The 20,830-nt window shown below is 40.2% G+C and overlaps 3 protein-coding genes across 4 annotated transcripts; 2 read left to right on the forward strand and 1 right to left on the reverse strand.

Annotated features, from left to right (window-relative positions):
• The first annotated feature begins 11,708 nt into the window (after window positions 1–11,708).
• LOC4340601 (tRNA (guanine-N(7)-)-methyltransferase-like) lies at window positions 11,709–13,345 on the forward strand. Of its 2 annotated transcripts, NM_001421514.1 has the most exons (3): window positions 11,725–11,833; window positions 11,935–12,290; window positions 12,689–13,345. In NM_001421514.1, the coding sequence occupies exons 2-3, from the start codon at window positions 11,970–11,972 to the stop codon at window positions 13,145–13,147; spliced, it is 780 nt and encodes a 259-aa protein (NP_001408443.1). In that variant the 5' UTR covers window positions 11,725–11,833; window positions 11,935–11,969; the 3' UTR covers window positions 13,148–13,345. The 2 variants fall into 2 exon arrangements, with proteins under 2 accessions (NP_001408442.1, NP_001408443.1); NM_001421513.1 differs by having other exon boundaries at window positions 11,709–12,290; window positions 12,689–13,327.
• Window positions 13,346–13,759: 414 nt separating this feature from the next.
• LOC4340602 (ankyrin repeat domain-containing protein EMB506, chloroplastic) lies at window positions 13,760–16,053 on the reverse strand. Its single transcript, XM_015788328.3, has 7 exons — window positions 15,601–16,053; window positions 15,395–15,474; window positions 15,147–15,245; window positions 14,886–14,984; window positions 14,577–14,675; window positions 14,388–14,486; window positions 13,760–14,120 (listed from the first exon to the last, which is right to left on the reverse strand). Exons 1-7 carry the CDS (start codon window positions 15,995–15,997, stop codon window positions 14,016–14,018), a joined length of 978 nt encoding a protein of 325 aa, XP_015643814.1. The 5' UTR covers window positions 15,998–16,053; the 3' UTR covers window positions 13,760–14,015.
• Window positions 16,054–18,469: 2,416 nt separating this feature from the next.
• On the forward strand, window positions 18,470–20,790 carry LOC4340603 (uncharacterized). The gene is made up of 3 exons (XM_015788334.3): window positions 18,470–18,796; window positions 18,911–19,078; window positions 20,219–20,790. The coding sequence occupies exons 1-3, from the start codon at window positions 18,562–18,564 to the stop codon at window positions 20,443–20,445; spliced, it is 630 nt and encodes a 209-aa protein (XP_015643820.1). The 5' UTR covers window positions 18,470–18,561; the 3' UTR covers window positions 20,446–20,790.
• The last annotated feature ends 40 nt before the right edge of the window (window positions 20,791–20,830 follow it).

Consider the following 20,830-nt stretch of genomic DNA (forward strand, 5'->3'; position numbering starts at 1 on the left):
TACGTTGGCTGAGTGCTGCCTCTTGCCTCAATCCTCCTTAAAAAGGACAATAAACTCAAGGCTAAACACAAGTTATCAAAGCCTATAAAAGGAGCCTTCACATTCGAGGGTTTAAAGATTATCCTAAATTTAATTTAAGGAGTAAAGATTATACAAGGAGTCTTCACATTCTAGAGCTTTCTAAACAGAATTTCACTCTTTTTTTGGTTGGACTTCAGCTCTAAGAAATGGAGCTAGAGCTGAAGCTGAAGCAGAAAATAAAGTGGATCGTGGAGTAGTAATAGATTTTAGATAATGGTCCTACTACTCCACATAGCTTTTTTTGGGAGTAGTAGTAAAATCTAAACCACTTTTTTTTCTAGAGCTGAAGCAGGAAATGGTCCTACTACTCCACATATATAACTACTAGATTTAGACTTTGTAAGTTAAAATAAAGTGGTTTAAAATTTTATATATATTTCATATAAAATATATAGAAAAGTGTTTATCCAAATGTTATTAATAACAAATTTAGATCCATATATTTCTGAAGTGTATTGGCTCTAAAAAATTCTGATCTAAAGTTGTGCCAAACAAAACTTAATTCATGGAGAAAAAAAATTCACGCTGACCATTGATCAATCATTGTGGTACCAAATTATAATGGCATAGATTGCTCGGATTAATAGATGTAGCCATGTAGGTACAATTGTTTTTATGAAAATAGAAGCTAAGATTTATATCACTGCAATGCAGGGCCCATAATAAACAAATTAATCAAAACAATAAATCCGAACGTACAACTTACAAAACTTTCTGTTAAAGAGCATGCACCTACATGTACATAAACATGAACATCAGGGTTATCCCTAGCAGGTAAAGTTGTACACTCGCACTTAAGGCCATTTCAGCCTTTCACAACAGTACAATCATTTCGGTAAACACCAGGTTTGGGCAATTGGCCAGACGTACAAGCATGTAATTACCGGCTAGTCAGTACGTACTGCCCAATGACATTAGTGTGACGGCCGTATCAAACATCCAAAATCCAAATTCCATCAACTTCTGCGTACGAGATGCAAAGTTTATTGGTTAATTCAAGGGTGTAGCTATATTTATGGCGCCATATTTTTTATAAAAAAATAGTCGGCATGTATTTACATTGTAAATCCCTAAATTACATATGTAATTTTAGTGTATTTATAATGTAAGTCTTAAAATTACATATGTAAGTACTAAAATTACATACTAATTACATATGTAAGTGACTGAAAAAAAATCGATTGTAGCATATGGCGCCATATTTCTAGCAACTCCATAATTCAATGAGCAGACTGTACATAGGTGCATGTAAAAGGCTGCATCCGTCCATACGCATACAAAAGAATGTGCTCCCTCCGTTTCATAATATTCTATAATTTAGAGTAGCAGTGCATGCTTTAATTTGATCACTGATATCTTCTACTTACTCCGTTTCAAAATATAGGTATTTTTAGAGCAGGTACAATAGCAGGCTATAAACCAGCTGTAAACATATTTTAAGAAGATAAATGAGGAGAGAGAAGAGCAGCGGGCTACAGATTTGTAGCCAGCTGTAGCACGGACTCCAAGACGCAGTGTATGTGTGACAGGTGGGACCATATATTAATAGTGTAGTATGTAACTATTGTATGAATGAGCTATTAGATTGGCTATAGATGAATTCGAGCTAGTAGTTAGCTGTACTATTAAACTTGCTTTTAAGGTTGGCACGAGTATTAAAAAAGTAGGTGGGAATGATTGGAGGAGGTGTGTGATTGGTTGAAAAGAGGAGATAGGTGAAGAAGAATGGTTGTGATTGGTTGAGAGGAGGAGGTAGTTAGAGAAATAGCTTCATTCTGGGACAAGATATTGTGCTAGAAATAGCTATATTTTAAGATAGAGGAAGTAAATCGTTTAATCATGATGAACGGGATTTTTTATATACTTATTGTATAATATACTTTATTAATAATATAGTATGTTGGACACTCTTACAAATTTATTCATGAAAGTGAAGTGAGTGTATTTAGCTAGAATCCTATTCACCTGGGTTTAAATCCTAGAAATGACACGGGTGTATGACTAATTGTTCTTTCAATAGTAGGTAATGTATCATTCGACAGCGTGCCATCCGTGGTGAGTTCATCAATTTTAAGATATGCTGAAACAATTTTTTGAATGTGCTTATAGGATAGGGTGTGCGTGTGTAAGTTCTTAGGGGTGAGTTGCCTCGTGATGGCTTACTCAATTTAAGATATGCCAGCCTAGTTTTTAGGAGGTGCTTATAGAGGTATGGTATGTGTGAGTGTGTTTTTAAGGGTGAGTGTGTGTTTGCTGTAAGCGTTTACGTTTGTGCCATGTTTCTTTTAAAAAAATATTCATGAAACAGGAGTAGTCAAAGTAAAACAATATAATGTCATGAAACAAAGTGGGTATCTATATAATATTATTTTACTTTTAGCGACTAATCCCTTTATCCTAGAATATAAGAGATTTAAATGGATAGTACACATTCTAGTAGTATGAATCTAGACAATCTTTATGTTTAAATTTGTAGTACTAGTATATGTCTCATTCCTTCAAAGGCCTTGTTTAGTTCCAAACCTTTTCTTCAAACTTCCAACTTTTCCATCACATCAAAACTTTCCTACACACATAAACTTCTAACTTTTTCATCACATCGTTCTAATTTCAACCAAACTTTTAATTTTGGCGTGAACTAATCACACCCAAAATATCTATTCTAGGATGAAGGTAGTATTATACTGAACTATTAAAGGCAAGATGCAGATATGGGCCATGCATGTTTGGCTAGCCAGATGGATCATAGATCTGGTGCATATATATCACGCACATATAAGTCACATTCGTAGGAGATATGATGGGCCATGTCCTGGCCTGATTGCATATACAGCACTGCCTGCTGCACGGCATGAGCGGATAGGCCAGGGATCCAGCTTTTTACTCCTACATGTTTTGGTCTTTTATGAGTAGGTGCGGTAGTACTACTGTACTGGCTGGTCGAGTGGCTGCCCATCCGGGCCCATATATATGCAGGTTTGACCCCTCCAGTCAAATACTGCAACGGCTTCATGCCTGTATATGTCAATACAAAAATATATTGCCTTCGCTCTTATTTTACTTAAAAGTTTTGATTTCAGTCATGAAGGCACGATTTTGGGTGGGCGTTCGGTCAAACCAAAACAATATATTTCGGTTCGCTAGAAATATAATAAAGTTCAAAATGCATTGCATGATAATGAAAACCCATCGGTTTTGGTCATTTTAGTTTGGTCTTCAGGAGATCCAAAATAATAGAAACCACTACTAAATTTTAGTGTAAATTGGATTCGTGCCATTGTAAATATGTCTATTTAGATAAATATCATTATAATTTGTCTATTTATAATTGTGTCACTGGATTTTACAAATTTGGAACCATGCTAGGGTCATGTTTTTCATTCATTTCCTTCCTTCTCCATTTTCTTCCTTCTCTCTTCCCATTGCAACTTCATGGCAACGCAAGGTTTCGTGCAGAGCAGAGGGGTTTGTAATGGTGTCAAAACCTTAAGCAATATGGACCTTGGGTGGGACACGAAGTTTTAGCTCCTCTCTCACAAAAAATACATTAGTGTTGCTTGGATCATAGTTTAAACGATAATTTTATGGTTTAGGCTCATCTTATTGTTATTTAAATGTGTGATATTGACAGTTTAGGATCGTCTTTAACTGTCTAGACGGACAAGTCTAGCGTCTTAATTAGACCATTAGACTACGGTCTAGGCTAGCTCTCGTCTCAATTCATGCTCACCTCGGACAAGCTAGTCTAGCTAGGTATAGTGATCGATGATTAAAAGTGATTTTTTCTTAACCAAGTTGGTAAATATAATGTCGTAGAGATATCGATCTTAGCTGAAAGTCGTCGTATGGTACAGGATATATAGGACCATTATTCTTCTGGTCCGCTACATATATGTACAGTATTTGTACTATAACATATTAATGCTTGTATAGTAGCATGACGCCGGCTATAGCTAGCTGGTCGTTGCATTATGTGCGGCGTGTCAGTGGATCTGCAAGCATGTGCAACCGTGAAAAATCACCGGAGGAGCCACCGGTAGTACGCTTAATCATGTGATTAATTTTTTTAAAAATGTATTTTTACCCGGCCTTTATATCCAACTAGATTATGCAGCCATTTAAATCAGTGGCGGACACAGCATAAAAATTTAGCTATGGCGGATCATCACACCAGAACGAATATTTTAAAAATGAAGTAGCATTTTATTATACACAAACTATAATATATGTTCGCATTTATTAGAATATATGCTATTAACGATGATTATAATCCTAAATTTGTGATGCAATTTTTACAACTGACACTTTAAATTCGTCGAATAACAAACAATGATTATAATCTTAAATTTGTTATGCAGTTTTTACAACTGATGCCCTTAAATTCGCCGTATAACTTTTACGACTAAACTACATTTCCACGAGTGTTCCCCTGTTTTTTAGGTGTGTTTATTCATAACAAGTAGACATTCACTATTATTTAGCATTTGATTTTTACCGATTGTTAGCTAGACTATTCATTCATTTGTGCAGACACAAGGCAGTCCCACTATAGGTCTTTACCTCCAGTTAATTAGACGAATAAGCTTGTACCAATTAAAATACAGCTAACTAATCACATAATTAGCATATGTAATCAAGGCTGAGATGGCCATATGCTTAAATACCCTATCTATTTTGGGCATGGCATAGGTATGGCCGGTGCCATCCCTTGCCACAAGAGAAGATCCGCCACTGATTTAAATAGAAAACTTAGCCCCTCAAATAATCTAATCTAAAATTCGCTCTTATAAAGATTTAAACTCAGCACTCTTGAAGTGCTGCTTAGTTCATTACAAATACTAGACTGCATGTTCTTTCGCAATCATGTGATTACATGTATACACACATGTGTGCCATACCCATATACATATATACAAATACGCCACTGTCACGATCGTTCATTTATGTCATGTTAAAGAAAATATTCTGAGGAATTATTGACCTGGTCATATTAAAGGAGGTATTATAAGGATTTTAGATGAACGCCTTGGTTCATCTCAGTCGAAAATTTTCTATGATATTGTTTAGGTATTTTTGTTAAAGAATAAAGAAACAAAGGTTTTGACACACGGATTTACTAACAAACTGTCTGCACTAATTTATTCTTACAAGTGGTTCCTTTAGAGACCGTTAACAGAAATATATTTTACTTCCTCCGTTTCATACTATAAATCATTCTATCATTTTCCACATTCATATTGATGTTAATGAATCTGTCTAGATTCATTAACATCAATATGAATGTGGAAAATGCTACAATAACTTACATTATGAAACGGAGGAAGTACATATGATCTACAAACCTAAGGCGAGGCTAACTATTTAGCTAAACACATTTCGGCTGTATGTGCAAAGAAAAACCTAGCTAGGACATACAAAAATCGATTTTATAGCAGTGATCGATGCATGGCTGCCACTACTACAACAACGATCTTTCCGTGTGTTGCAAACTCATTTTCACGTGCAGTAGTTTCGCTCGTCTGGAACCCAACGTCTACGAAAATCATGATTTTTCCGTGCTCGCACGCCGCACGGTAAAATAAAAAATCAAAAAAAGAGAAAAAACCAAAACCCTAACCATAATCCAGCCATCGCCCCGCGATCGCCGGCGACGGATCCAGACGCTGGGAGACCGGTGCCGCCACTGCCATCGTCGTCGCCTGCCGCCGCCGAGCTCGCCGCCGTGCGCACGCCGCTCTCGGTCGCCGAGCCCGCTGCTCCCGCCCGCCAGATCCGGGCAGCTTGGGAGGAGGGGGAGAGGGAGATGGAGATGGGAGGAGGGAGGAGATGGGAGAGGGAGGAATGGGCGCGCGGCCGGATTAAATGGTGGGCACCTATTTTCGTGTGCGGGCCACTTAACACGTCCGCACACGAAAATAAGGTTATTTTCGCGTGCGGATGTGTTAAGTGGCCCGCACATGAAAATTGATTTTTCTGTGTGAGCGATGGCCTAGCGCCGGTCCCCCCATTTTCCTGTGCGGTTCCACATATGGTCCGCCTGGAAACAAAAGGGTTCGGCGTCCAGAAAAATCTTTCATGTAGTAGTGTGCATAGCATGATGATAAAAGCAGTGCCATTGTACAACCATGACAAAAAACCCGCGGCCGGTGCCGGTAAGTCTTCATTTGTAGTGAATCTGCGAGAGGCGCAGCTAGCGCTACCTAGAGATGAGGATGATGTGTCGTTCGTCAGGCTGTGTTGGGAACATTTCACACCGACACGTAAATAGAGTAATGAATTAGTACATGATTAATTAAGTACTAGTAAATAAAAGTTTTTAAAATAGATTATTATAAATTTTTACAGTAATTTTTCTATAGAAAATTTTTGCAAAATATGTTTAACAGCTCGGGAAGCTAAAAACGATGGAGTGCAGAAGTTGAGAACCTAGCAAAAGAGGACGCAAATCCACTGCTGTACTGCACCTGCAGTACGTGTCACTGACATGCATGTGGGTCCCACCTATACCGGGCCCACATGTCATTGGCACTTACTGCACATGCATTACAGGAGAGGATCCCAACTCAGCAAAAGAACGTTGTTTGGCTGGTGGTTAAACTTACAACATCATATCTATACTAATATAAAAAGGAGGAGTTGTCCCCCTCCAATCCTACAGGCCAAATCACCCGAATCAATCCCTACCGTTCATCCGCATCCGCATCGCCTAATCCCTAATCCGCACCGTTCACCGGCGATTTCACCCTTCCCACAGCGACCGTGATTTCACCCTATCCATCCATCATGATTTTAGCTCGCGCGAAGACTCCGCCTCCGCGCTCCTCGCTCCTCCTTGCTTGTCCCCGTTGCTGCCGCATTCCTCCACTACTCCTGTCGAAGCCTAGGTCGTCCCCAGCCGTGTTGCCGCCGCCGCACTCCATCGCTGCCCCGCCGGAACCGAGGTCTCCCCCGGCTGTCGCCGCTGTTGCCGCACTCCACAGCTACCCCCACCGAAGACCGAGCCGTGGTCGCCCCCGGCCGTAGCCACCGCCACCCGCCACCGCACTCCACCGCTGCCCCCTGACGTAGCCGAGGTTGTCCCCAGCCGCCACTGCCCTCCATCGCTGTCCCCGCCGGAGCCGAGGTCGTCCCTAGCCGCCACTACCGCCGCGAGCGTATGAGATTGAGGGAGGCGGCGCCGGTGATCGGGCACGGGCGGCATGCGTTACGAAAGGCGGTGGCGGTGGTGGTGGGCCGAGGCCTGACTACCAGAGGCCAAGGCGGCGGCGCCACAAGAGCGCAATGCAACTGTGTTGTGCGGGCAGAAAGCCAGCACGTGGGTGGGCGCCGAGGAGCAATCAGCTGCCTCCCTAGTAAGCAGCAAACAGGACCGCATCAGTCGGCCAGCATTTGCTAGCTGGGCTTGGGATCCTGTTTTCTCTTCTCATATACTTATTTGTGATTTGCAAATTGTAATACCTGATTTGTGGATTTGGGAATTGGGAAGATGGATTGAAAAGGAAGGGAAAGCATCAACATTTCAAGAGGTAGATTTGGGGAATTTTGATGAGTCTGTTTATATTAGCACCAAATTGAAGAGCTATTTTAACATATTCAAGTACTCCGTTGTACTGCGCCCCGGTCGCTACCGAGACAACATCAATGCCATTATCCTACCCACAACCGCCATGCCACAACCGCTGGATCGAGCAGTCAAGCACCCCATGTATTTGCGTAAACCCTACAATAGTCTACATCGATCCTTCTTCTAATTGTGTTGAGGTAATTTTTTAAAAAATCATCCTAAAATTAGTGGGCTGCACCAATTACCAATATTTTTATGTATAATAGTTTTGAACATGGTGTTTGCTATTTGAAATATGATGTTGCTCTCATGACCAATGAAGATTTACATTAACTACTTCAGGTTAGATTTGTAAATTATGTAGTTTTTCCTTAATGCATAATCATTGGCTGTGTTTGGTGCTAAATACTGCAGTTTCTTTTAATTTTGTAGGAAAATCTGTAAGAAATTGGAATAACAGAGCAAACCTGAACATTTTCTTGGTATGTACCTATACCTGGTATTCATATTGATGCTATTTTATTAAGTGAATAGCCAATATGTTGATCTTTCATCTGAACCTGAATTACTAGATTACAATGAATTCGTTGGGTTGATACATGAGCAATACACATAAATTTTATAGCATACGCTCTTTTATAAATTGAACATACCACGTTGTCTGCTACAGGTCATGTGATTACCGGTATATCATGATCACTTTTTTTAATTAGGATTTAAGGAAGTTGGAAAGTAAATTATGAACAATTGGTGCCTACACATGCTTTGGCTTCTATTCAGACGAGGTAATTAGTCTTGATTTAGACTAAATATAAAGGGTACCAATTATAATTTTCTAGAAGTGAAAATGAGCTAAAGGGCCAGGAAAACAAAATGGAAAGGATGCTAGGAGGCAGTTGCAATAGTACTCGCATCATCCCTTTACCAACAAAATGAGGCTAATTAATTTGTATTTTATCAACATCCTGAGTGCAAAGACAAGCAGTGGAAACCACTTTTCAAAGGTGTGGAGACTGATGAACTGGAGTTGCTGACAAGAAGACTGAAGGAATGCTGTGCTGGACTGCAAAATATCAGAACTGGGGTGGGTTAGTTAGAGTTTTTTTTGCTGTCTGTTACTTTGTGGAGGTGTTTTGGAAAGCTTTTTGAATCGATGCGCCTGCTGTATCTTCACTTATGGGTCTTGTGTTGTCCCTGCTGTCTAAAAATTGGTTGTTTCTCTAGGCCGGAGGGGCCTCTTTTGGTCGATGTATGCACATTGATGTAAGCTGGAATCCCCAGCAAGACAAATTTGCTTTCTATATAAGCAGGGTCGTTCTTCGACCTTTTCTCTAAAAAAACATCCTGCGTGCAAATATCTTGCTTACAGAATTAGGAATACAATGTGATGTACTATCAGATGCTTTAATGATCTAAAATATGTATGGACAAATTCCCATAGTTCACAAATTAGTTTTGGAGGAGATGATCTATATGATTGGTGGAATGACACAAAAATATCTATTATTTTGTTTCAATGAGAATGAGAATGCTCGACGTGGTGCAAACTGCAAAGTGGATTTTCTAGGTTTTCTTTTATCGAAATAGGTTCAGGATTAGTGAAGTAATTATAGTTTATAGGCAATATTGTTAGGAAAAACCACTAAAATTTTGGCATACTTGCCTCATGATTGGTTAAACGGAAACTGCAGATTGAAGCAGAAATAAATTTCTTGAAAAATCTTGGTTGTTCTGTAAGTGGGATCCTAGAGTTGTGACCTGACATCAAAGTTTTCATTGTTAATTCACCCATTGAACATTTATACGGTGAATTTTTGCACGTCCATTGATCCTGACAAATCTACTGTTATGTTCTTTTTCTTCTGACTGTGCAGATGATCAGTTCCACTGCCAAATGGAAACAAATATGTTAGCATTAGAGTTGAGGTGCCTTTACAGGTCTGCTGGTACGATTGCAGATATAACTTTTTATTTGTACAATTGTATATGTGTGATATTTTTCTCAGCTAAAACTTGTGACCTATCTTTATTCATGTATTAGGAATTTGTTTTTGGATGATCGATTCTGCATGGCTAAATCCATTGTGGATTTGTTGAGGTGGTCCTCCAGGTATGGCCCGGGGCACTCAAGTTTTAACAAAATTATGTGCAACACTTGGGGGTGTATCTATATGGTATTGTTGTGATGAAAGGATAATAATGTGAGTGTGGATTTATAATATATACCTCCTCTTCAAATTAGATTGTAAGAATGAGTGTGTTTTCTCAATTAATATTCTACATGGATTCCTATGTGCACGAATTGGTTGTTTGTTCATTTATGTTTGCATGAAAATAGAAATGATGCTTGTTTCACTTCTGTTTAAATAGATTTATTTCTTAGCTACATGGATTCCAGTGTATAATAGTGGGTATTTTTACACATTGAAGTGTTGCTTTATTTCTCAAGATGAACCGCCAATATTTTTAAGGGCTCATGCTGATAAATTGTAAAATTTAGTCGAAACATGTTATGATGGAAAGAACATGTATTGCACGTGCATGATTACTGGTTTTATTAAAAGGACGAAATTGACTGGCTAAACTTGAATTATCAGCGGTGTTGAAACACGGCCCGACTCCTATGGAAACAACGTTTGGGAACTTTCCACAACGGGTGAACTTTACCGTTGTATGCTCCATTTTTAGTAAGGTCCCTTTTCTGTGCTCAAGTTTTTACTGACAGCCCCAATATTCAACACACTGGGGAGGAGTATATCACGAGCTGACACTGCTGCAGTCTGCAGAGCCAACGAACTACTCCCTATGTCTCTCTCTAAATATAAGCAATTTTGCTTGAATGTGGCATATCCTGATACAATGAATTTGGACAGGAGCTGTATTAGAATATGTCACATCCAACCGCTCCTGTCTAGATTCGTTGTATTATGATATATCACATCCAACCAAAATCCTTTATATTTATGGATGGAGGGAGTAGCTAGCTAGCTAGCCATGCATTAATCTTCACTGCTAAAGCCTGTAAAGAAATATATGTGGCCAGAGATATGCTCCTGTGAATAATACTCCCTCCGTTGTTTCTAAATATTTAACGCTATTGACTTTTTAAAATATGTTTGACTATTCATCTTATTAAAAAAAATTAGTAATTATTAATTCTTTTCCTATCATTTGATTCATTTTTAAATGTACGTATATGTATACATATAGATAAGACGAATGGTTAAATATGTACTAAAAAGTTAATGGTGCCAAATATTTAGAAACGGAGGGAGTAATAGCCGAAGATATTCTTCTGAAGAAATGATAATACTATGACGAGCATCATTATTTGATTTGAAGCGGTAGATTTATACGCAGACAAGTAGACAACTTGCATGCTGCTACATCTATATAGCTTCGCATGCAGCCGCAATTTTTCACCAATTCCACTTTTTTGTGCTCTTGCAAAACTCATTCTGATTATCACTTTTAACATCAACCAAGATATAATAAAAAAATCATGCGACATTACAGACGTATTTATGATGACTAACGTAGTGATATACTATCTCCGTTTTAAAATATCAGGTGTTCTGGTTTTGTCATAAATCAAACATTATCAAGTTTAATCAAGTTTACTAAACAAAAATATTCTAAAAAATTATATTGAATGGTAGAATTAAATAAAATAATTTGATATTGTAATATTATCGCAGTTTTAATAGATTTGGTAAAATTTGCATAGTTTGATAAAGGACAAAACCAAGAAAAACACACAGGGAGTACTTCCTATTTGTACAAAACCAGAAGCAATACTGCCTCGGGATCCAATGTGATCCGGTTTTGTAAAATTCGGGATGTGTTATATCTGCTATTCAGGGATAATAATTTTAAAAACGATAACAAGATAAGGCATAAGGGACCTCAGCTGAACTTTTTCCTTACGCCGAACACCCGGTGTGCTCGGGGCCTTCGCGGCACTTGGCCCATCTCGTCGCTGCTGGGCTGCAGCTTAGGGCCTAAACCAACTCGCGCGGCCCAATCCATTTCCCCCGCCTCGTTCCATTTCCCTCTCCAACATCCAAGCCCTAACCCGCGCGGCTCGAGACTCGCTGCCAAGCCAGCTTCCGCCCACGACGCCGCCGCCGCCGACCGGTCCGGCGAATCCCCCGCTCTCCCGACTCGCGAGGGCTCTCTCTCTCTCCGGTTCGTACTCCCTCCCCACCCCTCTCCCGCTTCCCTCTCCCACAACACCGCTCGCGTCGAGTGACATGCTCACCGGGTGTTCGGCGTAATGCCTCTCCCAGACCAAGAAGCAGCTGCAGGCGGGGACGGCGGCGCGATGGCGAGCGGCGACGGCGCGAACGGCGGTGGCGGTGGCGGGCAGGGGAAGCTCCCGCGGAAGCGGTTCTACCGGGCGCGCGCGCACAGCAACCCGCTCAGCGACTCGCACTTCCCGATCCCGATATCGCCCGACGAGGTAGACCTCTCGCAGCACTACCCGCGGTACTTCCCCTCCGGCGAGGGCGAGGCCCGCCAGGGCGACGCGGCGGTGCCACGGATCCGCTTCGCGGACGTTGGGTGTGGGTTCGGCGGGCTGCTCGTCGGCCTCTCTACGCTCTTCCCGGACACCCTCATGATCGGCATGGAGCTCAGGGACAAGGTTTGTTAGAATTTCCCCCTAAACTTTGATTGGGCAGTAGAGATACATTCATGTGTGAATGGATAACAGCACAAGGTGACACTGAAGAATTCAGTGTTACATTACTCATAGAGACCATTTGAGCTTTCCTTTGTAGAATGATTAGATCGCGCATGGCTTTTACTTCATGAATGTTTAGTGTACCAAATATTGGGAATTTGGGTTGCCTTCCAATTTAGATTCTATAGTAAATATGGATTTCTACTAGACAAAAGTTGCATAGTTTAGTTTGTGATGGTATTATATTATGCAATAGACATGTATTTCTACTTAACAAAAGAACTGGAAGTTTTTTCTTTTCAAAGCTAGTACGTATTTACTTTTGATTCATTTTTTTCTTCGTTGTCTATATTTTTCAGGTGACTGAGTATGTCAAAGAGCGGATTTTGGCTTTAAGAGCATCGAATCCGGGAAAGTACGACAACATATCTGTCGTGCGCACCAATTCGATGAAATACATTCCAAACTATTTCAGGAAGGCTCAGCTTTCGAAAATGTTCTTCCTGTTCCCTGATCCTCACTTCAAGGAGAAGAACCACCGGCGGAGGGTGATCAGCATGCAGCTGCTAGATGAGTATGCTTATGTGATGGAAGTGGGAGGAATCATATATACAATCACAGATGTGGAGGAGCTCGGAGAATGGATGCGGTCATGCCTGGAGAAACACCCGCTGTTCGAAGCTATCCCAGAGGAAGAGACAAAAGCAGACCCAGTTGTCAAGCTACTGTCTACCGCCACTGAAGAAGGTCAGAAGGTTGCAAGAAATGGAGGTCAGACTTTCCAGGCCATCTTTAGACGCATCTCCTTGCAAGAGTAGGCAACTCTTGAATTTACTAGCCTGCAGTGCCATTGCACCTATTGTATGGATTTTGTGTCATCTCTACAAATTTATGTTGCATGAATTTTGCTGTTTAAGGTGTACTAGTTACTCATACCATAGTAATGATGTGTGAAATGTTTGTCTACCTTACATGCTCTGTTTGGAAGTTTGCAGTGACATGTTGCCAAACCCCATGAATTACTGTAGAAACATGTGTCTTATCTGTAGCTGTAGAAACATGCGCCCTTACTGTAGCTAGTCGTGTGATAATTGCATGTTCAGAAAATTTGAGGTTTATGTGCAATCCCATTCTGTTTCATTGCCTAGACAGGTGCATTTCTCAACTCTTTCTAAACGCCAAATGAAATCATCTGAGGTTTAAAACTTGGCTTCGATATGAAAAAAATATATTTATAATTAACGCTCGCTTATGTATGTGGTGATCCTTACTTCTTTTATTAATCCAATTACAAAACGACTGTTATGCAATCTCAGTGAGATCATTTTATGGAGGTGTCCTGTTTGCTTAGCCAGCTTTGTATTCACATAGCCGAACGGTAACACATCAAACGTTTAAAATAACGCCTCTGAGGAACCTCGGTTTGCAAATAAGAAAAAGATCATCTAAATTTGGCTATTTCTTCCATTGTGGCATTAGCTTTTTCGAACCCCTTTACATAAGTTGATCATGAATCAGGATTAGACAACTTCTCTAAAATAAACAGGTTCTAAAAATGGATTGAACAAGCAACTATAGCAAATTGGAGGAATCATCCCATTAAAAACAATAGGAGGAATGACCCAAATCAACAGTTGCTAACATCTAAATCTTTTTTTTTTCTCTGATTCTTGTGACAGAGCTGAGTCACATTTTTCTATTTGCCGGAACAAGTTTGACAAGCTTTGCCAAATCATAAGACTTGAAATCTCTTCCAAAACACAAGCTTATATCCAAGGCAGTCCTTCCATCCTGTAACCAAATCTGAGATCAGAAAGCAGTATTGGCCTATAGACTGTAATACAAAGCTGATGTCCATGGAAATACGAGCATTTGAGATGACAATGCCATAGAAGTCAATTTCTGTGAAGCGGCTAAAAATGACATGAAAATGTATGCCAATTTGCCAAATAAAATCAAGGCTCTGAGTGCACAAGAGGCAGCTGTTATAGGTCTAATTTTTTGGGATAATGCAATTCCGGAAAAAAAAACCCAGTAAACCATAGGGGCATAACATACCTTGGTTCTTCTCGTCTTATCTGCACCATTGACAAGCAATATCTTTGCTATATCTCTATTTCTACTCTGTATAGCTAAATGCAACGGTGTCCAGCCATCCTGCATGAAACGAGACAAAATAAAAGAAAAATCAATGGCACTGAAAAGGGTTGAACTAATAAGAAAAAAAAAAGCACCATAGCACATTACATTATCAGCAACATTGACATCAACCCTATTCTTAATCAGTAACTTCACAGTTTGCAGGGCACCAACTTGAACTGCATAATGTAATGGTGTGGCTCCATCCTGCAAATCAGACAGATTTAATTCAAGGGCCAACATGACATAAAAAATATCTCAAACTGGAGTGGAAATTGTTATGTACTTATGTTGCTAGAGAGAGAAACCAGATCAATGTGATAGGCGCTAACATCACAAAGTTTACTATATTCCACATACTAATGTTATTATGGAACACATAATTCATAGAAAGAGATTGCAGCCTTGCAAGGTTACCCTATCTCTGACATGAGGATTTGCCCCTCTTCGCAGGAGATGGCTAATGACGGCCTCCTTTTTGCCTATGACAGCCTTGTGAAGTGGGGTGAAACCATCCTGTATCATCAGCACTCCCAAAATTAACACGGTTTTCTTTTTCGTGAATGCGCAAAAGCTTTTCACAGGCATAATCCAAGATGGGGTTTTTCACAGGCACCAAAATAGAAAATCATGAGCATGAAACATGCTTCCTCAACATGTTATGTAGAAAGAACATACTTTGTCAAGTAAATTGATATCGACACCACTATCGAGCAGGCTGTCCATGAGAGGTATCTGCAGCGCCAATGCGTAACTATGAAGTGGATGCCATTTCGGCTGCACAAAACAGTCCAATTTCAGGAATTGGGAACAGTTAAAATATCAATGGTGTGCACATTTCCTTAATCAAGATTCTGTAGCAATGTAACAAATTTATGACACACCAAAATATAATATCTGTCAGACATTTACAGAGTGACACTTACTGATGATATTTTGGTGATATCCGGGGTCTCGTTCTGATCCAGGATAGCCATTTCTTCAGGCGTCAAGAGAAGCTCGATTTCTAGACAGAAAAATTCGACAGAATTAAGTGTAGAACATGAAGCATTTCAATTCAGCTGATCAAGAAACTGAAAAATGAAAAAAGAAAATTTGATTTGTCTAGCGCATGCAGCAGATGAACCAATACCTCCTCGAAGCTCCTCTTCTTCTCGCTGCTCTTGCCGCCGCGCGGCGCCGAGCCTGGAGAACAGCGAGGGGGAAGGGAACGAGGAGAAGCTGCTCCTCCGCCCGGTGGCCTCCTGCCGCTCGGCCTCGGCCTCTGCCCCATCCCCATCCTCGTCGTCGCTCCCGGAGCCGCCGTCGTCCGGCTCCTCCCAGAACACGTCGCCGTGGGAAGGGCGCGCGGCGCGCGGCGCCGCCCCGGGGCCAACCGAGAGAAGCGGCGGCGGAGGAGGGGAAGGGTGGTGCGGGGGCGGTGGGAGGCGCGGAGAGCGCGCGCGCCGGGGCATGGCGCGGAGGAGCGGAGCCGACGAGGCCGGGGAGGTGGTGGCCGCCGTCGCCGGCGGCGGCGCCCATGGGAGCATCGCGCGCGTAGCTTAGGTGTTCGTCTGGGTGCCTCTTATCGTGAAAGAGGAGGGGTGAGCTGGAGCTGGAAGCTCCTGGAGTTGAGGTTTTGGGTTCTACCGTTTCACCGTTTGGAAAGGAACAAAATCTGGAAGGAGATGTGATAAAAAAATGAAAAAAACATTTTTTTTTCAGAAAAAACTACTCCATGGATCATGGTCTCTATACAGCATTAGGCTAGTGATGTTTCTATGGATTGTTCAGATTGATGTCATTTTAAACTATACCAATTTTTTTTAAGAAATGTCGTTAAAGATGTGCATCTATTTAGGACCGTTTTGGATTGAAGCTAAAACTGTGCCCTACCAAAATTTTGGTAATTTAAATAGTAAATATGCTAGTTTGGTTTGAAGCCAAACAATTGATAGTGCCCATACTCAATTTGGACATATTCTAGAATATTCTTCACCATACTACTAAAATTTGGCTCCATATTGGTATTAAACCAAAAGTAGTCTAATTAACTTTTCCCTACCAAAAAATTGGTAGTGCCAAAATTTGCCTAGATTTTGGCACTACCAATAAATAGGTAGGGTAGAGAACCAAATAAGCCCTTAGTTTTTACTCCTTCCGTCCCATTTTAAATGTAACCATAAGTTTCCCCGCACAAACTTGATTGTCCGTCTTATTTGAATTTTTTTATAATTAGTATTTTTGTTGTTATGTGATAATAAAACATAAATAGTACTTTACTCGTGACTTATGTTTTAAAATTTTTTTGAAAAAAAATCAAATAAAACGGACGGTCAAAGTTGAGCGCGGAAAATCATGGTTGCACATAAAATGGGACGGAGGGAGTTCCAAACTTTAATAAATACATAAGAAATCATGTTAAAACTTGGCAATATTACTAAGTTGCCAATGACAAAATTTGATAAGGTTTAATTTGATTACAATCTGAACTGCCTTTTAACTTTTTAGAATCCCCAATATTTTACAATATTTTGAATGTGACTTGAAAAGGGACATATACTCGGTTGTACTGAGCTGTTTTCTTGCACATGAAACTGAGACATGTTATTAGCTACTTTCGTTTCGTATTATAAGTTGATTTGTCTTTTGTATAATTAAACTTTTTTAGGTTCAAAAAAAATTAACAATATCTATAACTTTAAATTTACTTTCAATAAATGTAACATTGAATGTAAATATATTGTGATCATATAAAACTTTTGGGTTGAAAATATTACTATATTTTTCTATAAACTTGGTTAAACTTACGAAATGAGAAAATAAATCAAAAGCGACTTATAATATGAAACAGAGGGAGTAGTGATTAATTAAGTTTTAACTATTACAAAATTAAAAAAATGGTTTTATTTGAATTATTTAAAAAAACTTATATATAAAATAATTCTGTAAAAAAAAGCACCATTCAATTGATGTTTAGAAAGCATGCTCACGGTGAATGGAGTTGCAAAAGTTAATAAAAAACGAACGAAGCATTAGTGATGAAAGCAATGAAAAATAATTTTAATATAAATGTTAGTATATACTTTCATTCTCAGGCTTTCATCGGTTGGCCAATTACGGATAATGCGCCAAACAACATATTATCGATTAAAAATAATTTACGGTTAAAACTAATAACAACTTAAACGTTAATGTTTAAAAAATACGATGAAAAATCTTTAAATTAACTCTAAAATTAAGTTTTATTATTCAAATTTTGACAAAAAAAAATGTGCCTTTTAGAATTCTAAAGGTGCAGGGCCGAGTGGTAAGACCAAGGAAAATCCCACTAAATTGGTTATGATATCTATTTTGGAAAACAAAAAGGAGAAAAAATCAATCTTACTCGCTCGAAGTATTTCATTTGGATCACTTAACCACTAAAATATTTTTCTAATTTACCCCTAAGTACTTTTTGGTTCATTTTGTCTCTAAACTATTGAAAATGATTCACTGTACTCACTAATAGCATTTTTTTCTTCTTTTTCTTTCTCTTTATACCTGAAATTTTTTAAACCATAGAGACACCACTATCAAAGTTCAAATAATATTTGCAACTTTTTTCATGATCGTTTACTTGAACTTTAAAATCTCAAAGTTCAAAATTAATCTTAGGTATTTCCAACCTATGTAAACACCTATAAAAAATATTCTAAAAGGATAATAAGACATAAGTTGTAAATTGTTACCCATCTATCATCCAATCAAATTTCAGTGTGAAATACAACTTACATATGGAGAGAAAATACCGTGATGGAGTAAATTGAACCCCTTTTTTATAGTTGTTGTAATAGCAAATCAATTTTATTAGGGTTTAATTAAAATGCACCATTTTTTTTGCAGATGAGCATAATTCTTTAAAAATAAGCACACATAATCTTTGGCAACTACACAAGCACAAATGGAAAAATAAAACTTTTTTTTTACTTACCCTCCAAGCCAGAAGGCCCTTTTAATGTCCAAAATAAATTGGAGAGAGTGAGCGGTCAAGCAAAAGGAAACCAACACCCGCGTGTTGTGTGTAGAACCACCGCCTCGCCGCGCCGCCGCCGCCGGCGGAGAGAGAGAGAGAATGCTCACCCGAACCCTCGCCGGCCGCGTCCGCCCCCTCCTCGCTGCCGCGGGCCTCCGCGGCTACGCGCCCCGCGCGGCCGCCGACCTCGTCGTCGTCGGCGACGAGGAGCCCCCGCCGCGCACCGCGTCCTCCGCCTCCGCCGCCGCCACCGTCTCCATCGCGGCCACTGCGCCCACCGTCCTGCAGCCGCGCGTGCTCATCTACGACGGCGTCTGCCACCTCTGCCACCGCGGTGAGCACATGTACAGGCCCCCAATTGTGGGGGGACTCATTTCTACCTCGAATCGGCGACGAATTGGGGGCATTTGGTTGTGATCGAAATGCGGTTTGGGGCTTTGCATTGCAGGGGTGAAGTGGGTGATCAAGGCGGACAAGCACGCCAAGATCAGGTTCTGCTGCGTGCAGTCCAAGGCCGCGGAGCCGTACCTGAGACTGGTCGGGATGGACAGGGAGGACGTGCTGCGGCGAGTCCTCTTCATCGAGGGGCCTGAGGCCTACTACGAGGGATCCACAGGTTAGCATTGCATCTCTGATGATTCGGAAATCGGGGCAATGTTGTGATCTTTCCAAGAACATGTTGGCTACTTGTTAGAGCAGGTACAATAGCATACTATATGCCAGCTATAAATATATTTTAAAGAGATAAATGAAGATAGAGAAGAACAGCGGGCTATAGATCTGTAACCAGCTACAGCACGAACTCCAAAACGTAATGTGTGTATGACAGGTGGGACCAGATATTAATAGTGTAATAAGCAACTATTGTATGAATTGGCTATTACATTGGCTATAGATGATTTAGAGCTAGTAGTGGGCTATACTATTAAACTTGCTCTGTATCAACGGACTAGTAGATTAGCAATGCTGGGGATCTAAGAGTGGTAGAAAAATTTGCAACCATTGGTGGATGGATACCAGTGAGTGATAGTTAGTACCCTGTACTCGCTGGATTTGCATACCTTGTTTGAATTTGTAGCAATTTTGCATGGCATGAGGCAAAATTCGTTGGGAAATGCAGTGGATTTCTTTGTCATTTTCTGCAAGAATGCCATCATGGAGGGCATTGGAGTTTAGAGGCCACTTGATAAATGCTTTGGGTGATTTTCAGTACCATCTAGTGTCTGTGGTTATGGCTTTGATTTTCTGAATGGGATCACCTCTGAACTTCTTTCTGGTGTTTATGAGTTGTGTCAAATGCAGGATTCAACATTTGCTAGGTTTGTGATAGATAGGTGTGCCCCCTTATTTACCAGTAATGCATGAGAGCAACATGCTTTACACTCTAGTATTTTTTTTTTGGATCATGCATTTGTTCAACCAAGTTATTGCAATGATAGCCATTGCTGTGCTCCTGCAAAAAAGTACAAATTTCTAGAGGCCACAGTTCCTTTCATAATGTAGCTCAATCATTCCCTGAGACACCAATTAATCTGGCAGAATACATAGATTATAGATATGGTTGTACTGTCCATATAGCAGCACTAACTGGAAGATCGAAAGTACTAACTGAAGGATCCTTTTAATGATACTCATTTAGGGAAAAAAAATAAACAGCAATTCTTTATGTACTTTTTGCTGTTTAATCATGTCATATTTGCCCACCCTTATTTCCTGTGGTAATCAGGGTACTAAATCTTCCATGTTTTGGTTGCAGCTGCTTTGAAAGTTGCATCGTACCTGCCTCTTCCCTACTCAGCTTTGAGCTCCCTGCTGATCATCCCCGCCCCACTGCGGGATGCAATCTACGATTACATTGCAAAGAATCGCTACGATTGGTTTGGCAAGGATGATGAATGCATCGTTACCAAGAACAAGGAGCTTCTTGAGCGCTTCATCGACAGGGAGGAGATGCTTGGAGGTGGTCCCAGCAATAGCTTCTGATGATCACAGTTTTTGCTGCCCTAGTTCCACTTCTTAGTTCCAGTTGTAGGTTTAGGCACAGAGAGATGTAAATAATCTTCACATGATCACATCCATGTAGGGTACTACTTATGGACTAAAGGGTTTTCTTGACTTTTGAGTGTTTATGCCTACAAATTTGACACCACTACTAGTGTCCGGGATGCAGCATTATCATTAGTCTGCATGCGGAACTTGGATAGGCAATGTCAAGAGAAAGGAGAGTTTTAGGATTGTGATTATTATCTCAGTGTAACAGGTTAAGAAATGCCTTTTGACCTGTCAAATTTCACAAGAACATTCAAGATGAACCACATTATGCCTGAATTCTTGTATGTTTTGTGTTCATTGTTGCCCCGATGGGATA

This window comes from Oryza sativa, chromosome 6 (genome assembly GCF_034140825.1).
Source record: "Oryza sativa Japonica Group chromosome 6, ASM3414082v1".
NCBI lineage: Eukaryota > Viridiplantae > Streptophyta > Magnoliopsida > Poales > Poaceae > Oryza > Oryza sativa.